The sequence below is a fragment of the Neodiprion fabricii genome, chromosome 7, assembly GCF_021155785.1.
Source record: "Neodiprion fabricii isolate iyNeoFabr1 chromosome 7, iyNeoFabr1.1, whole genome shotgun sequence".
Classification (NCBI taxonomy): Eukaryota; Metazoa; Arthropoda; class Insecta; order Hymenoptera; family Diprionidae; genus Neodiprion; species Neodiprion fabricii.
The window spans coordinates 23,544,885-23,566,184 of record NC_060245.1 but is presented as its reverse complement, the minus strand read 5'-3'; the positions used below and the strand labels follow the sequence as shown (position 1 = coordinate 23,566,184).

Below are 21,300 nucleotides of genomic sequence, written 5' to 3'. Positions count from 1 at the left end.
ACCCCTCGAGAAAATTCTTTGGATCTAAGAAATTAGAGTCCGTTCAAGGAAAACCGAAAAGTTGTTTTTTTATCAATAAATGTTGTCGCTTGGACCAAAATCTGAAGATAAACTCAAGACTTCAAACGAAATCTCAAGACTGACAGCGTAATCTCTAATATTGGACTGTGAAATCGAAACAAGAGACTAAAAGTAAACCACTCGTAAAGTTTCTGTCAAAATATAAAAATATACCGATTACCTTGATAGTGTCTGCAATTTGCAAGCGCATTTATTTGACAAGTTGTTGGTACTAAATATTAAAAATAATAACACATTATATAAATAAAAGTTCCTAATATCTTTATACTCACAATTCAGACTGTAGGATATAAATCTGTCTGTGTTACCTCGTTCGTTAATTATCATTACAGGTATATTTCTAGGGAAACTGTCCGTGTTATAAGGCGAAAAAATTAAACATATTATGTATTCCTGTTTATTATATATTGAGTTTCAATTGCGTTAAAAATCATTTGTGAAAATAAGAACTACGAAGAATTATTGTGGCACCATTAAGGCATCTAAAGCATTATTGTGGTGCCGTCTGAAGAGGAATCAAAAGAACCGTCTTAGCGTTATTTAAAAAAATATTCGTCTCAGTAGGCTGGCAAAGCTGTTCGAGATTCGAAGTTCCATATTCGATATTTGAAGTTTCAATAACGGCCGGCAGATGGCGCCACCGCTCGGTGGATTTCTTGACGGCTCGAGAATGCCGAAGGGGGGATGAAAGTGATTGCTGGGAGCGACTGGCACCGTGTAGGCCATCTTGGAAAGATATGTCGTGTCTATGTAAACGTCAACAGGAGATTGTTTATCCGACAACAGACGGTCCGGCCTTTTGCCCTTACTAAAATCGCGCATCGTTGCGAATCGTCGTCGCCGAGGAGGGTCGCGTCACCAGCGTCATTTCTGAAATAATCCGCCCGCTCGTATCTCAACAACACACGCATGATGAATCGGGGTGACGGTCTGGTGCAACGTCGCAGAATTGTAAACAGCGGTAGCGGGGGCAGCGGGGGAAACGGGCAGGATGGCTCCAACGAGCTAACCGGGAACTCGGACAAGTCCTCGGGGCACGGCGCCGACTCCGAGAGTTCATCCCAGAAGGACCTGAACTGCAATCCAGCCGTTGACTCTGACTCCGACAAGGAGACGAGGCTCACCCTCATGGAGGAGGTCCTGCTACTAGGACTCAAGGACAAGGAGGTAGGTCTGCGCTGTTCTTCTCCTAGAGCGACCTAGGGCTCAACTTCGAGGTTCCTTCTTTCAGGGATACACGTCCTTCTGGAATGACTGTATCAGCTCCGGCCTGCGCGGCTGCATCCTAGCCGAGCTCGGTCTCAGGGGACGAGTCGAACTTGAAAAGGCTGGTATGCGGAGGCGCGGTTTACTCGCCAGGAAACTCCTCCTCAAGAGCGACTCGCCTACGGGTGACGTCCTCCTCGACGAGGCTCTTAAACATCTCAAGGAAACCGATCCTCCTGAGACTGTTCAGAGCTGGATCGAGTATCTCAGCGGTAAGCCGTTTACGCATCTGTTCTCTCTGATTTTAGCATTTGAAGACAAAAGTCGAGGGATTGATTGTCGCGTTGTTTCAGGCGAGACTTGGAATCCGCTGAAGCTACGATATCAGCTCAAAAATGTGAGGGAACGATTGGCCAAAAATCTTGTCGAGAAGGGTGTTCTCACCACTGAGAAACAGAACTTTCTTCTGTTCGATATGACCACTCACCCGCTCACAGACAACCTCGCCAAAACTCGGCTGGTCAAAAAGGTTCGCTAGACGTAGAGGGAGTTCGGCATAAAATAGTTAACGCACTAAATTGTGGGTAGTGGTGATAGCGCTTATCTACCACATCGGAAACTGATTAGATAGAGAAAAATCATTGTTTGACACTCCAGAAGCTTTTCGCTTACGTCCGGTCATTAAAACAATCAAATATGTCTTAATCTTCAGAGGGCCAGCATTTTTCCCTTGAAATTCGACATTTTGTAGAGACATGATTTATCCATATAAATAGTAATCACGTCCTATGGAGTTTCGGAGTTATTTGCTGACTCCTAAATGAGCCAGGCCGGCTCTCTAAAGATTAAAACGACTCTTTGTCTGGTACAAATTTTGTTTTAGCACCAAAGTTTCCACAAGTACAATCAAGTCGAGTGTCCGTTTTAATTTTCCCTGCCTTGCCCACAGATTCAAGAAGCCGTATTGGGTCGTTGGGTAAACGATGCAGGCCGAATGGACCGCAGAACGCTGGCATTGGTGATTTTGGCACATGCAGCCGATGTCTTGGAAAATGCGTTTGCCCCGCTGTGCGACGATGACTATGAGGTTGCGATGAGGCGAGTACGAACTTTGCTAGACCTCGACTTTGAGGCAGAGGCCGCGAAACCAAACGCGAATCCCGTCCTTTGGGCTGTATTTGCAGCGTTTACGAAGTAGCGAAATTTCCCCAACTGCCTCAAAGTATAGGGATCAATGAATTAATTTGATATATATGTGTAAATAGAAGGATCGAGTGTACGCGCGTCGTTCAGAGTCGCGCGTCGGTGTACATATGCACACCCAGGGAAATTATACCACCCTTACTTTCGTTGATAAATATTTATAGTCTTAAGGGCGTCCGACATTCATTTTCGTTCCGAATATCTCAATGCTTGATAGATGAAATGTTCGTATTTTATCGTTCATGTAAACGTATCAAAATGAATGACAGGTTCCGGCCCGTATTTGTCCGTGATATACGTCGCCCCAACTTGGTTTCGACCCCTCAAATTGTCCAGCGAACCATTTTGGTGCGAGAGGTGATGTTTCCAAAAAAAATTCTAGACTTTTTTGAGCCAGACATTCGTTTTTATTTCCTGTATTTTTGAGCGTATTTATATTGGTATTCTTTTTTTTCTTCTTGTTTTGGTCACATTCAATAGCTGCTGCTTGAATTCACTTTTGCGCCAAGCGCAAGACCAACACTCATCTAATTCTTGATCATTGTAACAATGCCATTTATTAGGTATATAATTTCTAGGTTTTTTCCTCGTTTGGTTATTTCCTTTTGTTTTAGTAATTTTTAGAACGTGTGTCAATAGAGCTTATTTGAATTATTGGCGGGGTAGGTAAAACAATTTAGGACGGTCGTGTGAGTTATGATAACAGTACCTACATATTTTTTTTTAGAAGCGAACGTAAGTATTATTTGATATACGTTGCAATAAATTTGAAGAGTGGTACATTTTATAAAATTCCTCACGGTAAATGATCTTAGTGGTTTATTTAATCTATAAACCGGAAGTTTCTTTGTGTTTTATTCGCGATTACGAAGTATTCATGTCCCGGTGTAAATGAATTGTTTTTATTACATTTCTCATCGATTATTCCAAATAATAAATGTCGCTCTAATTGTGACTTTCAAGCAAGCTTATGCAGCTAATCACCTGCAAAAAGTAAAACGGATGAATGAAATAAACATAAATCAAGTTAATCGATTTTTTGTAAAAAGGCATGCAGAGAGAAGCGGTCATTTGACGAAAAGATAATTGTATACTAGAAATATTATAACGAATCGCGTAACTGATGCAATCACTTAAATTGCTACGTCGATTTATATCTTATCAGCTGGAAGGGAAGAAGGAGGATAAAATTTATTTAAGAAATTTTAACGTTATTTCCCAACATTTGATATCTAAGTTATAATATAATGATTGTACAAACGTTTATAGGACAGAAAGGATATTATGTATTTACGAATAATGGTTACTTATTACTCTTTATTATTATAAAATATTGTATTACTACTAAGTGTAATAAAATAAATATTCCAGGTAGTACAAGATAGTCGTCAGCAATATCACGCGAGGTGTAAATTGGTGAGGCAGAAAAGGCTGTGTTATGTGCACAGCTGCGAAGTTTCGTTAGCAGGTTTCATTGAAATCACTCGCTAAAATTTGTTTACTCCACTCACGATTAGGCGCACCTAATAAACTAAGCCACTTGCTCCTTTTATTTGGAACTGAATTTCTCAGCTGCAAGTACTAGTCTTCATAGCTGCTGTTATAAGTCCGTACTTTCCAGCTCTCATCCACTCAGAATCCGTTTTGCCGAGAGACTGCTTCGTTAGGCTTCAACCCTACACGGTCTTCCGACTTGACTGTCCTCAGACTGACAAAATTCAAATAATCAGGAGCTGACAATTGATGAGCTCATAGAAATGTGTGAGGAAGAGCAAGGCATGGAAAAACCTCATTCTTTAGACCCAGTTCAATTGGAAGATCGTGTAAAGGTTGGAAATTTCACAGAAGGCCTCAGTTCAATTGAAAAAAGGTTACAAATTTTGGACAAACCGTCGCGCGTCGTAATGGTTGAGGTACGAACGGTTAGCAAGAACCGCACAGAATTTGAAAACTCTGAAGTTGATACCGCATTCGGCGAATTTTTTGTTTTCTAACTTTACGACATTTTCCAAATAATCGATAACTATTTTCCTATTTTTGATTTTATCTAAAAATTATTCCTCAAGTGTTGGTAACAGAACCCGTGCCAACAGCAACGTTGTCATTGTTGCGAGTAATGCCAAATTCTGCTTAGGGTATAATTCTCAATTACGTACGTATACTTCGGTACATAGCCAGCCAACTGATATGATTTTTAATTTCGAATAAATATATATTTCATAATGGGTGATTAAATTATGGTCATTAGAAGTACGTGTAATACGTATTGATTACTATGGATGCGTTAGTACAGAATTCTATTATACTACATAGAATAAATTTCTCTTTTATTCGGACAAAAGTGAAAATTCTGAGTTTTTTTTTGTCTACTTTGAGTGACGGCAGATTATCCTGCTCTGCTGCAAGTCTGATTATTTGCAGCCGCTGTTATGACACCGTATTTTGCTGTTCCAAGCCATTTCGGATCTACTCTTGCGATAGACTCAGCTTGGTTGGGCTTCAACCCCACACAAACGTCCGACTTGAGTGTCCTTAGACTGACGAAATTCGTTGGCAAAAATCCTCGGATTGCTTGAAGAATGCTCGTGGTGTGTTCCCAGTTAATATCTCCGAATAATTTTCTGTAATTCAAGTCGCCCTTGAATATGACCAGACTTGCTTCTGAAAGTTTAGCGTACAAGGCGGGATCCTTTTGGGGCATTTCTGAGAAAACAAACGGGCTGGTCCAGAAAGGCTCATCCTGTAAATGAAGGCGAAAAAAAATGATGAATCTCGTCAACCGTTTCAAAGTTCGCGCAACTCTCGCCGATTCCTACCAAAATAGAAAATACACCGGTCTCTACGTGACCCTTCAGCAGCTCTCCAAACCGCGATAAGTCAGGATTCGAAGAATTCTTCATGTGTTGGATGATCCATTGAAAATCTCGCGTGGTAACGTCACTGACGAACCAGGGAATACGTTTCACGTAAAATCGTATCCTATCTGCAAGATTGCGAGCGATCAAAAAGGCGGAGAGACTGAGATCGGTGAATAATTCGTAGCCTGCATTGTCCAGCACTATATCGACCGTTATCGTGCCGTTGGGCTTCTTCGCTCTGCAATTAACCAAGGCATTCCAGGCCAAATCGGTGCCGTCTGTGAGAATGTTTTTATCCAGGCCACTTAGTAGTTCGAGCGGATTTCCAGTTTGACCTACCGCAGCACCATGGCTGAATGACAGATCGACCCTGCGCGATAAAATACGTAAATAATCATGAAACACAATCGATCCGTAAAAACTTTACACCCCGAGTTTACCTGTTGCCCCATAAGCCCAGTTTCAGGTGCTTAATAAATTGTTGTTTCTCATTCGCCGATGATACTTCCGGTATTCTGTCGATTTCTTGCAGAGTATGAGCAGCCACTGCAATGGCGCTTGCTGTTGAATCCTCGAAAGCCTGTCTTTTTTGTTTAGCGAACGGATCGTAAAATTTCAACGTTTCCCTGAATCACAACGAGTTCTTGTTAGCTTCATGAAAATTTTTCTCTCGAAAATTTGCCTATTGCAATTCCTTACGTGAAATGAAACGCCTCAGCGATCCTTCGATACACGTAGCATTCCAAGTAAACGTAGATAGTGCTGTAAAACCTTGGAATAACTCCCTCTATTTTAGTACGTTCTGCTAGATAATTGTTCCACACCCTGACCTCGTTAGACCAGGTATCATTTTCATTAGGTGAAAAACGCAGAGGTTTCAACTCTGCGTTTGTTAGTATCTCATTCTTCACATTGCGAATGGAGCTCAACGCTTGATCCAAATCTTTCCCAGTGGACTGTGAAATTAAAAGGAGAAATTAACAACAAGATCAAATATTATCGCCCAGGGTATTGTTTACGAAGTTTCGAACGAAGTTCACCTGACCGTAATTCTGAACAATTTCTTCCCTATCATTGACGAGGGAATCGATGAGTCGAGTTAGGATCCGAGGTAGTCCATATTTGACTCCATGATAGGCGAGACTTCTGCAGATTTATTAAAAACACGTGATAAACCTTGAACGTATAACACACTTACGTAGGTGTAACGTAATATATCTATATCACGTCGGTGTAACATTTTACAGTAAAGATGTATGTATCGTATCAACAATTGTTTTACTGTCAGTAAAATCACGGGAATTATGTAATACATTCCATGAAAAGAATTACCCAATTTCAAGAAATACAGAGCACGTCATATACTAGATAATCCGCGAATTTCGTAAAATCACGCGGGTCGTAAAACATCAGTTTCAAAGACTGGGAAAAGAATTTGAGTGAGATTATGTATGAACGTATGTGTGAACTGATGTTTTACGACGACGATGTTTTATATATATATATATATCGAATGTCTGATAGCGACTTATAATCAATGATCCGTAGATGACCCCTATTACACGCATTGCGTAATACGTCGTAATAAATATATGTATATATATATATATATATATATATATATATATATATATATTTATTTATTTATATATATTTAGAGCTATTTTGTCGCTCAAAATATTGAGCACCTGACGTGTAGTACCACTCATTATTGAAATTCTCTTTAAGCAAATTAAAAAAAAAAAAATTCCTTGGCCGGACTTTCTATAATTATTTAAACATTCAAATAATCTAATTAAGTTTTCATGGTGAATGCCCTTTGTATTTTTCTTTTTCTTTTAATCATCTAAAAATAGTTTATTCGAACCCCGAAATTTCGAGTCATGGTTCGTCATGGTATAACCGTTTATTACATTTTGTAGCATTGATTTCTCGAAATTTTTGTTATTCGTGTCATCATGACTTTATGATTACGTGAAAAATGAATTAAAAGTGCCTGCTGCAATATTAAATACTCTAAATCATTGCCCGATAAGGTATAGATTGTCGTTATTCTCTCAGTTAAAACAAAAACGATGTTTAATTTAGTATCTCTGTTTTATTACGGTTTACTGAATTTCAAACAATTCGAAAATCTAGAAGCAACACTTTTTCCTCGATATGAATCGTTACGATAACGTTGCTAACTTCAATACGATAAAGAAAAACCGGTAGCGACGTGAAGTGAGAGTAAAAAAATTGACGATCACCTTTTGTACTTTGGAGACGACTGAACGCCGAACGGAATGACGGTGTCCAACAACTCCGGTTCGTGATCGAATTTCAAATTTGGCGACGACAGAAAAACTTCCCCAGTTTCGTTCGACACATTTGCGATCAAACTCGGTGCCGCGACGCAGTTATTATCAATCAACAAGCCGTCGAAACACAGCAACAACAGGAACGTCAGGCCGCCGAGAATTGTCGGTGTGAGGCGTGAAGTCATCTTCGAACCGGCCTCAGTAGCGATTGAACCACGAATGTGAGTTGGCGGCGTGCTGTGGCTTTGCATAAATCTCTTCGTTCCCCCCTCACTAAACAGTTATCTCGAACGTTTTCAGTGTATCGTGTTGTGATTTTAAGCGTCCTTCCAAACTTTTTAGATGTCGGAGCAGTGCGTGAGGATAATTCGTCTTTACCCGGATGAAGAAGGTAAATCTGACTTGATATAATCATGTTGAAGTTAGTAACGTTACCGGAATGATTCGTGCTAATTAAAAATTGTTATTTTGCGATTTTGTAAACTGTTTGAAATTCAGTAAACTGTGATAAAAAAAAAAGAAACTCATATTTTTCAGGCTTAGTTCCTTCAAAGTCATTGCAAAAATAACGTTACTAACTTACAACGTCGTTTGGTATGATAGAATTGTTCGTTGCTCAGAGCAAAACAGAGGAGACACGAAACAGTGAGTTGTGAAATTTTTACTTTAATGCCGAATGTTTGTTGTGAATCAAGATAACGGGTAATATATAATAGCTTTATATGATTATCTTTTTACTTAACATCAAATGTTCCACTGATATCAAGTTTTACAATAAAATAAATATATTAAAATTGGGACGTGTAAGGTGCAGTTTAGAAATTTGTGCTATTCGAGATGTGAAAAGTTGACACACACGCCAATGTACAAAAATTGCCATAAATTTATACAGAGATGATTATTGTTTACAATCAGGGGTAGTCAACCTTTTTATACATACTTTTGTATCTCTGTTAGTAGTAAAATTTTCTAACCACCTACAGATTCCACGGCAATGGTGACTTATAAGGTAGGGAAATAGCTTTACTTTAAAAAATTTCCAATAACAATGTTTTTGAAAATTCAAGTAAATTGAAAAAGAAAAGGAAAGTGTTTCAGTGTCGGACAAAACCCTTACCGCGCACCATGAAAACTGGAAGGTCCACTAGTGGGCGGTAGGGACCAGGTTGACTATCGCTGAATTTTACAATTTCCGTAATTGAATGTATAATTTGTAAAACAACCGTAAGTAGAGTGAGTTTTACGAGTAAATTATATGCGACAGCAAAATGTTTTATCCATAAACATCGATGGAAGTTTGATCGTATTTTGTGGAGCTGAGAAACCTTGACAACGCCAATGATGAGCTACAATTAAATTATTTTATTATTGAACTAAGGGTGGAGGGGATCAAGAACTTGTTTTACTGCAAATGCAGGCGTCGATCGTTCCTTGAATGAGACCGTATTGCCCGCTGAGCATCCAGGAGGGGTCTATTTTGTCGAGATACTGGCCTTGTTCAGATTTCAATCCTGAACACGTGTTCGACTTGATGGAACGCAGGCTGACGAAATTTGTCGGTAAAAATCCTTTGGTCGCTTCGAGGAAGTTTGTGCTGTATTCCCAGTTAACGTCCCCGACCAATTTTCTGTAGTTCAAATCGCCCTTGACAATGAGTAAATTTGCTTCCGATAGTTTGGCGTACAACTTCGGATCCCTTTGGGACATTTCCATAAAAGGAAATGGGGTTGTCCAGAACGCGTCCTCCTGTAGAGATAAAACAGACTTTAGGTTCTTGCACCTGAAATTCGAGCATTTGATTTGTACTCCTAGTTTCTTACCTCAATAGACCATGCTCCGCTCTCGAGATAACCCTTGATCAATTTTGCAAGCTGGTTTAGATCCGGATTCGATAGCCCGTTCATGCGCTCGATCATCCAGTGAAAATCGTTGGTAGTTACGTCGCTGATGAACCAAGGCGAGTCTTTCACATATATACGTATTCTGTTTGCGATATTGTGAGCGGTTAAGAAGGTGGCTAAACACAAGTCTGTGAATAGTTCGTAGCCTGCGTTGTCCAGCACTATATCGACCAATACCTGGCCACCTTTCTTTTGAGCCTTGGTCAGCACGTCCCAGACGAAGTTCGAGTCGTCTACTAGCAAGTCTTTCTCAAGAGCATTTAAGAGCTCGAGAGGGTTTCCGATCTGGCCATTCTCAGCTCCACCGCTGAGCGACAGGTCACATCTGAAAAGTGATAGGATGGACGGAGCTTAGAAGTTTCATATTAACACTGTGTGGGTGGCCACAAATTTCTGGAATAAAAATTGGATGACTTTTCCAGATTTTCTGGGACCAATAAGCTAGCTTTCCCTGACAATTTCCCAGCTCTCGTAAGTTACTAAAACCTAAATCGTTCAGCTTATTAATTCTATATTCGATTCAAATTCAATTCAAATTGAAGAAAAATATAATTTACAAAAAGAGTTAGTTTAAGCCAATTTATTTTCTCCACGACAAAAAGGTAGACTTGCTACCTCAAAAAATAATTTCTACTTCCTATGATAGAAAACTGATATTTTTAGTTTTTTTCGTAGCCAAATTGAAAATCCCCTGAGAATTCCAGGTGTGTGGCCACCCTGCTCTGTCGTCGACGAATAAAGAATCACTTCAGCTGTACCTGTTGCCCCATAGTGATAATCTCAGGAACTTAGCCAGCTCATGTTTTAGCTCGGCCGAAGAGGCCTGCTGCGCTCTCTCGACCTGACCCAGAGTGTAATTTGCTACAGCAATGGCGCTAGCTGTAGAACCGTCAAAGGAGTCTTCTTTCAGTTTAGCGAAAGGATCGTAGGAGCGCAAGGTTTTCCTTAAAGAAAACTGGAGTTAGCGAAAAATGAACAACATTAAAAGTTCTGTGCAAAGAGGAGAAAAATTGATTCTTACGTAAGCTTGAAACCCTCTATGACTCTTCGGTACGAGTAGCATTCGGCGTAGAGCACCACCGTGTTATACCAAGTGGGTACTTTTCCCTCAATTTTTGTCCGCTCCTCTAGATAGTCGTTCCACATTTTTATGTTTTCCTTATCCTCAGGGCTTTCGTCGGGTACGCAAATCAATGGTATCAACGGCTTGTTGGTGACAATCTCGTTTTTCAGTTTACTGATGTACCCTATCACCTGCTTGACGTCTTCCGCCGACGACTGTGAATATTGAACAAGACATTAGAGGCCGTTCGTCGCGCCGTTCAGTGGCCAGTTTCTCTGTACAAATAATCAGAAGTTCACCTTTCCGTACTTCTTAACGATTTCATCCTTGTCACGACTCAGCGAGTCTATCACACGTGTCAGAATCACTGGTACTCTATCATTGAACGTTGAGTAGGCGCCAGTCCTGCGAATCGGATCCAAAGGTCAATAATCAATCGACGTCGCTATTCCAGTGGGAGCAGGGTCGCGACCCGGACGTAGTCCAAGGTCGGTCGACGAAGGCAAAATGACTCGAATGATAAATTTTTGGTATTCATTTTATTCCCCAAGGGAAAGCCGGACGACTCGAGGCTGCACATTCACAGTGACTAATTCATAATATCAAAGAAAGTGAAAAAGGATCGCAGGTTAGATAGAAAAGCCTCCTCACCTCTTGTATTTCGCTCTCAGCTGCACTCCAAACGGAGTGACAGTGTCCTGCAGATCCGTTATGTCCTCTAGCGAATTTTGCCTCTCCGTCATGACGGCACTGCTACTCCTTTATCACCGGGCAGCGGAACACTGACCGAATGAAATCCTTGAATCGAAATACAGCAGACAGCTAAAGCCACTTGCCACGTGATGCGCGACGATCAGCGCAGTGTGATCAGGAGTGTGGTAACGGTAGTAATAGTAGTAGTAGTAGTTTACTAGTGGTCGTTGTTGGTAGATGAGGACGGACGTCAATGAATCGCGCGAGAGTTCTGATTAATAGGAGAATAAAGAGCCCGGATTCTCGAAACTGTGACGTTACGTCGTAGCGACCTGGTCGTAAATTTATTCTGACCCCAGAGTCGTCGTTTCTGATTAGAAATTATTATGGCACAGGTTTCAACGTGCTTATTTATTTTTTTTTTTTGCTTCCCTCTACGACTCACCTACGCGTTGCGAGATACCTAATATTATTTAACGACACTGTAATCAGACACTTTTATTATGCGCACTGTCATGGATCAGAAAAGCAAAGCGTTGATAAAAGAATTAAAAGCGGTATTTGAACGAAGTTCATAAAATCTTGAAGTCGTAGGAAAGATACAGTTTTACTACCAAACGCAATTTATTAATTTAGATCGTCGGCTTGGATTTTTTTATTTTTTTCTTTACTCCTATTTATCACACGACTCGTCATATTATTATCCCGTTGTAAAGATTATAAATGCAAACAACTGATCTGACTCGAATGGTTCAAAAATATTTATCACAATTATATTCTTATCTGCTTATCTCCAGTTTTCGACTATTTATTCGTATTCATTTGAAAAAATGTGTCACGTTGAAGGAAAAACATTTCTGTCGATAAGTTAGATCAAAGATTCGTCACTAGTCGGTAAAGAAGCTTGGACAAAAGTTATCTTCAGTCTGCCAAGAAGTGGTCAAAAACGGTTAAAAGGTGGATTTCTGTCATTGTTTAATTTTAGTTCCTTAAACAATGTAAAGATGGCGACACGTCCTGATCCAGCAGATGCTGCCGACAGCGGTGATGCCAATGATACGAAAATGAGGCGGGATATTTGATGCCTGCATAATTAAAAATTTTTTGAATAAATCGCTATCACGTTCCAATTTTATCAATAACCGAAAATTGTCTTGACGAATTTGAGACTACAGGAAAAATTGTATCAGTTCGTCCTGTATGAAATTTCTCGGACTTGATGGCGTAATAATCATTTATCGTCAATAAAGATTTTAATTCCATGTGCTTCAGGTGGTGTTACAAGTGAGTGAAACCAGTGAAATCCGTATATTATTTTTTACGGAAATCCACGTAAAGAGGACTTATTGATTTTTCCACGCGGACTTCCAACGCATGGATTGGACCACATTTGTAACGGCTCGACTACATCAAACGGTGAGTTAGTAAAATTTATTTATCCCGCCTCGCTCTGGTACGAAGACCCGAGTGGGCGAGTAATATTACTTTCACATGCACGCCACGGTTACTGTAACGATCTCGCCTCCCGAATTATATATGCGCATACATTCGGTAGATTTCGAAGAGCCGTTTACTCGCCTCTCCTTCGCTTTACGGCCCAAGAGATACCCGTGTTGAAAAAAGGGTTAATGTTAAATAAGGGAAAGGATGAAAAATTTGTGGGAGAGATTCCGGATTATGAAACACGCGTGATATCGTATATATCCAAGTAATAATTTTTCTCGCTTGACGCGAATGTCAATCTTCGAAAAGTCAGCGAGATATTTTAAAGGTACTGGATCAGAGAAAGAAGATCCTGGAGAATTTAAGGGAGCGTGTGATAGCGCTGTTTGTATGTAACCGGATCTTACTCGTACCGCGGTGTTACAGCGAGGGTAATAAATAACTTTTTGCGGCTAAGAAGGGCGGAGGATGGCATAAGGAAAATAAGCCAAGTTGAGTGATAATTCAGGTACAGATGTCCGGAGACTTTAATAAACTTTGGCGAGAAGGCCGAAGTTTATCCACCCTCGCGTGTGTTTTGCTCCCTCCGCATCCCCCCTTATTCTCCTCCGCTGAATATTTGCAACAATTAACAATTTGATGCATGTACCCATTAGGATGGACCTTACTTAGGGTGTTGACGAATCTTTTCTGCCCCGCACCCCTGATCGATTTCAAATAATTCAAAAACAATTGCCTAATTTTTTCAGATTTTTACCTCAACTCTAAGTTAGTCCGCATTGCGATCGGAGTTTCTTATGGAAATAATATTAACCAATTGTTTTCGAATTGTTTGAAGTTGATCAAGGGTGTGGGGCGAAAAAAATTCTTTAACACCCCGAACAAGGACCACCCCTAATATCCATGTATAACCGCGTGGTTTCATCTGATTCGCTTCATTCATTTCTTGCCTCCGAAGTCCGCAGTGATCCGCAGCTTTCAAGCTCTACTTCGCCGCTCCCTGTCTCGGTGAATTACGTTACGGGTACGTTGCAAGGGTTGCGGGGGGTCGGCGCTCCTCCTCCTGTCCACGCGCTGCGAGCAATGTTGCTAATTACTACATACCACCGAATGCGGCATAACTCGCGACCCTCGCATTCCAAATCCCGGCTTACCCGTCCGGGTGGTGCAACAGACGACGACGACGACGATGATGGCAATGGCCCACCACCCCGAATGCTTCCATCCCCCTCCGCATCTATTACAGTACCCTTACAGAGGCACGGTGTGTCTCTAATTGTAGATCCTACGTGATACTGATCGTTGCAGCTGCCTAAGAATGACCAAAAGTAATTTCGATTATTTTTCCACTAAATCGCTTTTTGCTTTTCACTCCCATGAACCACGCAATACGATATAAATTTACGTCATTAGAGTATGAATAATAATCGTTGTCTTACTTGCTAAGATACCTATTTGATATATAATAAGCGGCAGATAAATGAATATTTTCACCTGAAATTGAAAAATATTTTATCAACGAAACTATAAATTATCAAACAGACTAGAAACTGAAATTGAACTGAAAATGTGATCTCGTAAGCACATTTTTACCGATTCCATCGAGTCGCGTTTGTTTGTTTTTTTGGACTTTATTAATCGATGCATAGATTATTCTAAGCTCTGGGAGCATCGCCGGCAAAGAGTTGCGACATTTCTGTCGAGTGTAGTTTTTTTCAGCATCGTAATAAAAGGAAAACCGACGACGAATCTCCGAGGGGATGTTTTTATTTTCTCTTTGTTTCTAGAACGAATGATAGAATAAACTTTTCTTTCTTTCTATTCAATTACCGTCAGACCGACGAAGCGAGAATATAATACGCCGCTGTGCATGGAGGCTAGTTTTTATACGGTACGTCTCAAACTCCTGTGCAGGGCTAATTGGTTAATGCAAATGACAAGAGAGGCTGTGCTCCTCTTGCTGGTTCTGCTCTCTTCTCTTCCTCTGCCTTCACCGCCACCGCCGCGAGCAATTCGTTACGGAAAAGTAGCGCGAACTCCGCGGGCAAGTTCCCGCTTGGGGCGGAGGGATGAAGAAGGTAGAAGCGGGTGGATAACTTTTCGAATAGTAGCTAATGGTAATTAATTTCATATTGTTAGAGAAATTTATCTCGACTTGCGGACTGCGGTTTTACCCGTGTATAGATATATCAGCGGCATTGTAGCTGAATCCGCTCCGAGCAGCATAAGCGGCTTCGAAGACAAGTTTTATCCTATATACATGTGATTCTAGTTAGTTAGTGCCGCTGATTTTTACTCGACTGTAGAAAGTATAAAATTTTATATCTTTTATAGACACGAGAAGAAGCAGCGAATCAGGAGCGTGCAGTTCTGTAACAAAACTAATATTTAACCCCGTGAGTCAGACATTATTGTGCCGAGTCAACTTTTATAACAAGATAGTATTGTATGGTTCTCGGGGTCTTTGATTACGAATTTGAAATCATGTTTCAAATATTCAAGATAGCGGATCTAATATGACGGACGAAAATTTCAAATTCGGTCGAATCCGGTCAGAAAATTTCGCCATACTGAATTTTCGACATCTGATTTCACATTCGTAATCAGTGACCCTGAAAACCCCTGGACTGAGGTTTTTTTCAGGATTCGTACGAATTTGAAATTTTCGTCCGCGATATTGGATCCGCCACCTTGAATTTTTGAAATTTGATTTCAGAAAGGTAATGATGCGGTCCTAAAAACTTATAATTAGGGGTAACTTTCTCGGAAATGCATTATTCTTTAAATTTTTATGTTTTTTCTCAATCAACCTGTTTCTATCAATAATAATTTACATTATATCGCAAGAATTACTCTCGAGTATTGAAACCCTATCAGTAGAATATCAGAAATAGGAAAAACCGCAAAGAATACTTACCACTATGATTCAAACGTTTCATCCCGAAACTGTAATATGGATAAAAATTGTCGTCTCATCGCGTTTTCCTTCGAAATTTATTCGAAGATCGTATCTTTCGTCGAGTATGAAAATTGAATCTCACGCCAGTGAGTTAGAATTTATTAAAACCATGAACTTTTGATGTCAGATATCGTATCGAGCACACCTGCAACAACCGACAAGATACGAAGCTTGTACGTGATGAAAAGCAACAAAAACAACATTCACTTTGAGGGTGAATTATTTACTCGGTAACTCAGCCGGTGTCTAATCGTCAAAATTATAATCATTACATCCCTAAGAACAAGTTTAAAACTCCCGCAACTACCCGCCAAGCCCGTCGTCGAGGAATTACCGAGCTAGTTAGTTCGCGACGAGTAAGTAAGTCAGTCAGTCAACCGGCCGGTCGGTTCGTTCGGTGCTCGAGCAGGACGAGGAGGCCGGGGTTGAGGTCGCGGGGGTTGGACGAGGAGCGAGGTGATGTGTGCGGCCGGTGATAATGGGGTAATTGTTATGCCAGGACACGGTAGGCGCAGGTCGACCGGGGATCGGCACGATAAGACACGCCGCGAACGCACGCCTCTCTATATACCTCTGCCTACTTAACGGACTCGACTTACACCGGCGTGCAGATCGGGATTCCACCACCCCCGAAACAGTTTTCGCGGAAACGCTCGTTTCGCACCCCTTCCGGTGGCCCGCGCATACACGCATACATATTCATATCCATGTGCAATATTCATACAGCCGACCATCTTTCTCCACACTCTGCTCGTTAAACATTTGGGATTCGTCTAATGGTCTTTAATGCTCCACGGTTTTATTCCCCCAGAGGACCGATGTGCGCCGCTCTTGAGACACTCTTGATTTTCATACGGTTAAACCGTTACGAGTGTAAAGAAATAACCCTTTCCGTAAAATATGTATATTATTACAAAAGGGTGAAATCAACCCTTTCTGATCTAGTAGTCATTATAGATAAAACCGAATGGGTTCGAATCCCACTTCTGACACCAAATTCAACGCAATTGGAAGCTACGGAATAAATTAAACAGGTTCGCGAGCTTACCATGCGAATTAACAGATGAGAAAAATACTTTCATTGGAAAATATATATGCTATCCATTTAAAGTCTGAAACGAGACTGTTTTTACAATGGTATCGGTCGACGCAGCAAACTTAGTCTTCTTTCAACACACGCAAGCTTTTATACGTGTTTTATCTATGATGACCACTGGATCAGAAACGGGGGAAAAAACGAACGATTTCACCCTTTGTAACATTATGTGTATTTTTTTAAATTCAATTACAGAAGACTAGCTAATTATTTCGTAGTTTGACTCTTCTTGTACTATCCCACTATCTTGATTCCTCATTTTATCCCCGTTTTTTGTAGGTATCTGACGGAGGTCTTGATATGTATATGCATAATGGTGGCACATATGACGTAGGTATATGTATACTAAAAACGACTCGAAAGGGCAGGAATTTTTCATTTACCGCAGGGAAACTGCGTGTACGCGAAATTTCCAATCTTGGTTACGTATCAACGTGTATATTTCCGATTCGTTTCGTCTTGCACACACGTACGCTGTACGTACTGATGGATATTAAATTTCCGTTTCACGAGAAGCACGGGCTTGTATATACATATGCGATGTATAACTGTATACATTCGCTATGCACGCGCTTATACGCGGCCTCCGGGCTTTTTAACGAAATAAATGAAAACTCTCCTACCCACACCGCTTGTGCCGCAAAATTTCTATATCTATACCTATTATATGTAGAGTATACATATACGTATACGAGTAGAACGAATGAACGAATTGTTCACACCATGGTGAAGCTTTTCACCTGGATGTATTTTTTTTTCCAACTCGTTCTCTTTTCCCACTGCAATCAATGTGGGAAAACTACTGCGCTACGTATCTGTAAAATTTTAACTCTTGAAGTATTCTTGAATTATCGAAAAGTCGGAACAGGATGTGTTTCAGTTTATCCAGTGTTTCAGGATAATTGGTCACTCTGCAAAACTTTATAACGAGATAAATTTTGGTTCATCTATGTTTGTGAAAGAAAAAACATTTATCATCATCAGCTTGAAAATTTTTCCCACTATTTATACTCCGGTGGCTAATTGACCCTCTGCACAAAATTTCTTCAAACCTCACTATACATTTCGAGTATAATGCCTGGCCGGCCTCCGATTGTACTCGGGGTCCCTGCACGTTTAATAGTCCATGTTACAGCCTAAGGCGAAGTGAAATCGGGGGTTCCGGCGTGCAGGGAGTTCTGAAAGCCGAAAGGGTCTCGGGGGACGAAACCCCCGACCAGCCCCCAAGGCCCGGAGGACCGAGTTCCGCGAGACTTTATTATACGTACCAGGAGAGAGAGAGAGCGAGAGAGAGAAAGGAGAGGGGGTAGGAGGCTGCTTGCAGGATTTAATTCACAGCGGACAATGGCACGTGGTGACCTCTGCAGTCTCCCCGGATCCACTCGTCAAAAACGTAGGCCGTAACTTGCGACTGACGTATACCGGACTTCCGGTTTCTCCTGCGGTGTCTGCAGCTTCTTCGCGGAGCCCGCAGACCGTCAGAGACCCCCGGGAACTCTCGTTGGACGGAAAACTTCCTGGCGCCTCACGGCTGCGCTGCTAGCCGCTGTTGCAGGGGGATGTTTTCTTCCTGACCTCAAAAACGCGCTGACACGTCATCTCCGCCCTGTCTTCTCCGGAAACCACGAATCGCACAAGAATTTTGTACAATTGAATTGCCTAACGGCCATTGCGATCGCCTCGATGAACTCGAAACTTTTTCAATTCCAACCTGCACTGCGCGGGTATAAAATATAAGCTCGTAGACGTACGTTTATTTTGCTGCTGAAGATTCATTCGAGACCCTGGAGAGGGAGGGGAACGAGGGACAGGAAACACTGGTTTTGGTGATAAAGATGTTTTTCTCGCCTGGATAAAATCGATCTCTTCGGCATTTATTTATCGTCTTCTAAATTCACTCCGCGTGGCGCGGAACCTGCAGTTGGATAGAAATAATTGTACCTACATAAGTTGCGTAGGGAACACCGAAAGCTGCGGGGAATTAGCTGTCCGCTATCTAGGTATGTAGCCGCGGTAATCGAAGCCAGCCCGACCATCATCCGTGCACGGGTGAGTTTTAATCCCGGATCCGATCGCAGCCGACGAACGGCTCGCCGCACCCGGACAATGGCGGTGCAAAGTCGATGGACGCTACGATTTCTGGTGGAAAGTATTACCCGGATATTATGTAGACAGCCTCCGCCGACCGAAAACGACGGCTAAGCGGGCGGGGATCGCGAATTTATGTGTAGGTATACCGGACTAGGTGTGGAGTGGCGATGGAGAGGCAAACGGTGCCCAGGGTTTACACTTACCCAGATTTCAATCTCTTTCTCTCTCTCTCTCTCTCTCTCTCACCCTAAAAATAACAGCGCTATCGGGTCCGCATCGCCGCTCACGTTGCACAGTAACCTGCATCGCGCACGGTAGGTAGGAAACGAAATTTCTCGATACAGATTCCCTTATCGATCCTTTACCTATAATTACTCAAGACCCAAACCCTCTTATAGAAAATTATCGATAAACATTGGACAACGAAATGATTCGATCATCGATAAAGTCAGTCAAAGTAGGGATATACTCCCACCCTCGTACATTTTGTAAAAGGGTTTGTGTCTTGACTAACAAGACGTGAAGTGTCGGTAACGGAATCTGTATCCAAAACTCTCCTTGCATATCAACTGCGCGCTTCATGGTAGACTTCTGGTTTCTCCTTCAACGAGATCTCTCTTCGTCCGTGACAATCGACGCGTTCCAGGGTCGCCAACTGTCGATGAAATTTATCCTTGAGAGAAGGGAGGAACTATTATGTTTCCGTTTTCTAATATCCGGCTAATAGATGCGGATACGCGGTAGCGGCACGACAGAGAGAGAGAGAGAGAGAGAGAGCGAGTTGAGTCGAGTTGGCTTGGCTTGGTTCGGTCTGGTTTGGTTTAGTTTGGGCGACTCGATTTGCTTGGGTTGGGTTAATCCCTGGTTAGTATGCGGCCGACGGCTCGCCTATTACAACATTAGTGGCAATGCGTCCTGCAAATATGCCATACAGTTGTCTGTTGGTATACAGGTTGTGGAGAACGCAAAGCGGAGACGTGCCGCAGACCGAGATTATCGCCTTAACGATTTTATTAGGTTATATACATGTTGTCCGTTATCGTGGATTTTCACTGAGACTTTGGTCTTGATTGTAGTTTCATTGGTAATACACTGCAGAAGAAAGCGACGTGCAAGAGCATTGTTCTTTTTCGATTTTTTTTTAGGTACACATGGTGCAACATACATACTTTGGATCTTTTCTTCTTCAACCAAATTTTTTTCGTTGAATCAGAAAAGCAAAGGATTCGTGGTTTTTAAAAAAACAAGTATATGCCAATTGTTTATTATTATGACATTGTACCTGTCTGTGCGGTGGTGTATAAATCGCATCGTGCGTACGCGGTATTATATATACTTAAAACACTGTGACGATTAATGCACGATACATAAATTAAAACATGTGCGGAATTCTCCTCTCATCATCATTTTATTATACATAGTTGAATGAGTGTTCAATTTTTTTTCTTTTTTATTCATAAGAGTCTGTTTCCGGCTCTCGCAGTATAGTCAATTAACAACATTCAACTCAACGACGCAAAGCAATATATTTTTTTTGTGTTTTTTTTATGGTTTTTTTTTTGTTTTTTTTTTTTTTTTTTTTTTCGTTTGTTTGTTTGTAATTTTTATATAACATACAATATAGTGATATCGTTATTCAATATTTGTTTTTGTTTTGTGGCTTTTTTTTCAATAGTTCATTCTTTTTTTATTAATTTCCACTTCGCTTCGTTTTATATTACTTTTATTCTTCGCGATAGCTGCAATTTCCATTATGTACTCCTTGTTGATCTTCCAAACAACGTAGTATAATAATAACCAGGTTAATTATCAATACCATTAATATTATATAAATATTATTATTCGTTTAATCTAACAGCTTTTTACCCTCGTGTGTTTCTCTTCGTTTTTTTTTCTCAATAATTCTTTATTACTTTTATACATATTGTTCGATGCAAAATGTTCGGTCAGATTATACCTATATGTATGCATATGCAGATGATGTATAACGTATGCATTTGTGTACAGCTTAGTTATTATGTACATATATCAGGATCCTCGTCGGTAAACTGCATACGAATATGCTTTTTAATTTTTTCGTGGTGTAATTTTTGGGATGGGGTTGAAGTTCCGAATTTGAAAAGTTTCGAAAGCGCCTGATTCCTAATTATTTGGTGGCGAAACTTGAAGTGAAGAATTCAAACTTCGAAGAAACGACAAAGTTTCGAAAGGTCGGAAACCCAACGGCTCAAAGTTCCGAAATCCAAGATTCCGAAAATTCAAATTACGACAGAGCAAAGTTCCAAAAAAGTAAAATCTGATAGAGCAAAATTGCGAAAAATAAAGTTTTGATTGAGTAAAATTCCGAAAAGCAAAATATACTCGCACAGCGTAGTTTACTCGACGAGTGGGTGTAAAAAATAAGAA

General features: G+C 40.9%; 4 protein-coding genes across 5 annotated transcripts in view; 2 read left to right on the top strand and 2 right to left on the bottom strand.

Annotated features, from left to right (window-relative positions):
* The first annotated feature begins 758 nt into the window (after window positions 1-758).
* LOC124187185 (Golgi phosphoprotein 3 homolog sauron) lies at window positions 759-8,714 on the top strand. Of its 2 annotated transcripts, XR_006871786.1 has the most exons (5): window positions 759-1,248; window positions 1,313-1,559; window positions 1,641-1,816; window positions 2,237-4,313; window positions 8,658-8,714. XR_006871786.1 is itself a non-coding variant. In XM_046579527.1 (4 exons), exons 1-4 carry the CDS (start codon window positions 991-993, stop codon window positions 2,483-2,485), a joined length of 930 nt encoding a protein of 309 aa, XP_046435483.1. In that variant the 5' UTR covers window positions 759-990; the 3' UTR covers window positions 2,486-4,344. The 2 variants fall into 2 exon arrangements, 1 of the variants encoding a protein (XP_046435483.1); XM_046579527.1 differs by lacking the exon at window positions 8,658-8,714 and having other exon boundaries at window positions 2,237-4,344.
* On the bottom strand, window positions 3,541-8,179 carry LOC124187182 (damage-control phosphatase ARMT1-like). Its single transcript, XM_046579522.1, has 6 exons — window positions 7,598-8,179; window positions 6,389-6,494; window positions 6,048-6,304; window positions 5,789-5,974; window positions 5,307-5,718; window positions 3,541-5,230 (listed from the first exon to the last, which is right to left on the bottom strand). Exons 1-6 carry the CDS (start codon window positions 7,897-7,899, stop codon window positions 4,877-4,879), a joined length of 1,617 nt encoding a protein of 538 aa, XP_046435478.1. The 5' UTR covers window positions 7,900-8,179; the 3' UTR covers window positions 3,541-4,876.
* Window positions 8,295-11,524, bottom strand: LOC124187183 (damage-control phosphatase ARMT1-like). Its single transcript, XM_046579523.1, has 6 exons — window positions 11,264-11,524; window positions 10,912-11,017; window positions 10,571-10,827; window positions 10,308-10,493; window positions 9,469-9,874; window positions 8,295-9,394 (listed from the first exon to the last, which is right to left on the bottom strand). The coding sequence occupies exons 1-6, from the start codon at window positions 11,353-11,355 to the stop codon at window positions 9,038-9,040; spliced, it is 1,404 nt and encodes a 467-aa protein (XP_046435479.1). The 5' UTR covers window positions 11,356-11,524; the 3' UTR covers window positions 8,295-9,037.
* A 231-nt stretch (window positions 11,525-11,755) lies between these two features.
* The window catches only part of LOC124187186, a 156,501-nt gene continuing 146,956 nt past the window's right edge, over window positions 11,756-21,300 (top strand). Inside the window, exons 1-2 of the transcript XR_006871787.1 lie at window positions 11,756-12,262; window positions 12,578-12,721. The gene's annotated coding sequence lies outside the window, so the exon portion shown is untranslated. The remainder of the gene's footprint in view (window positions 12,263-12,577; window positions 12,722-21,300) is intronic.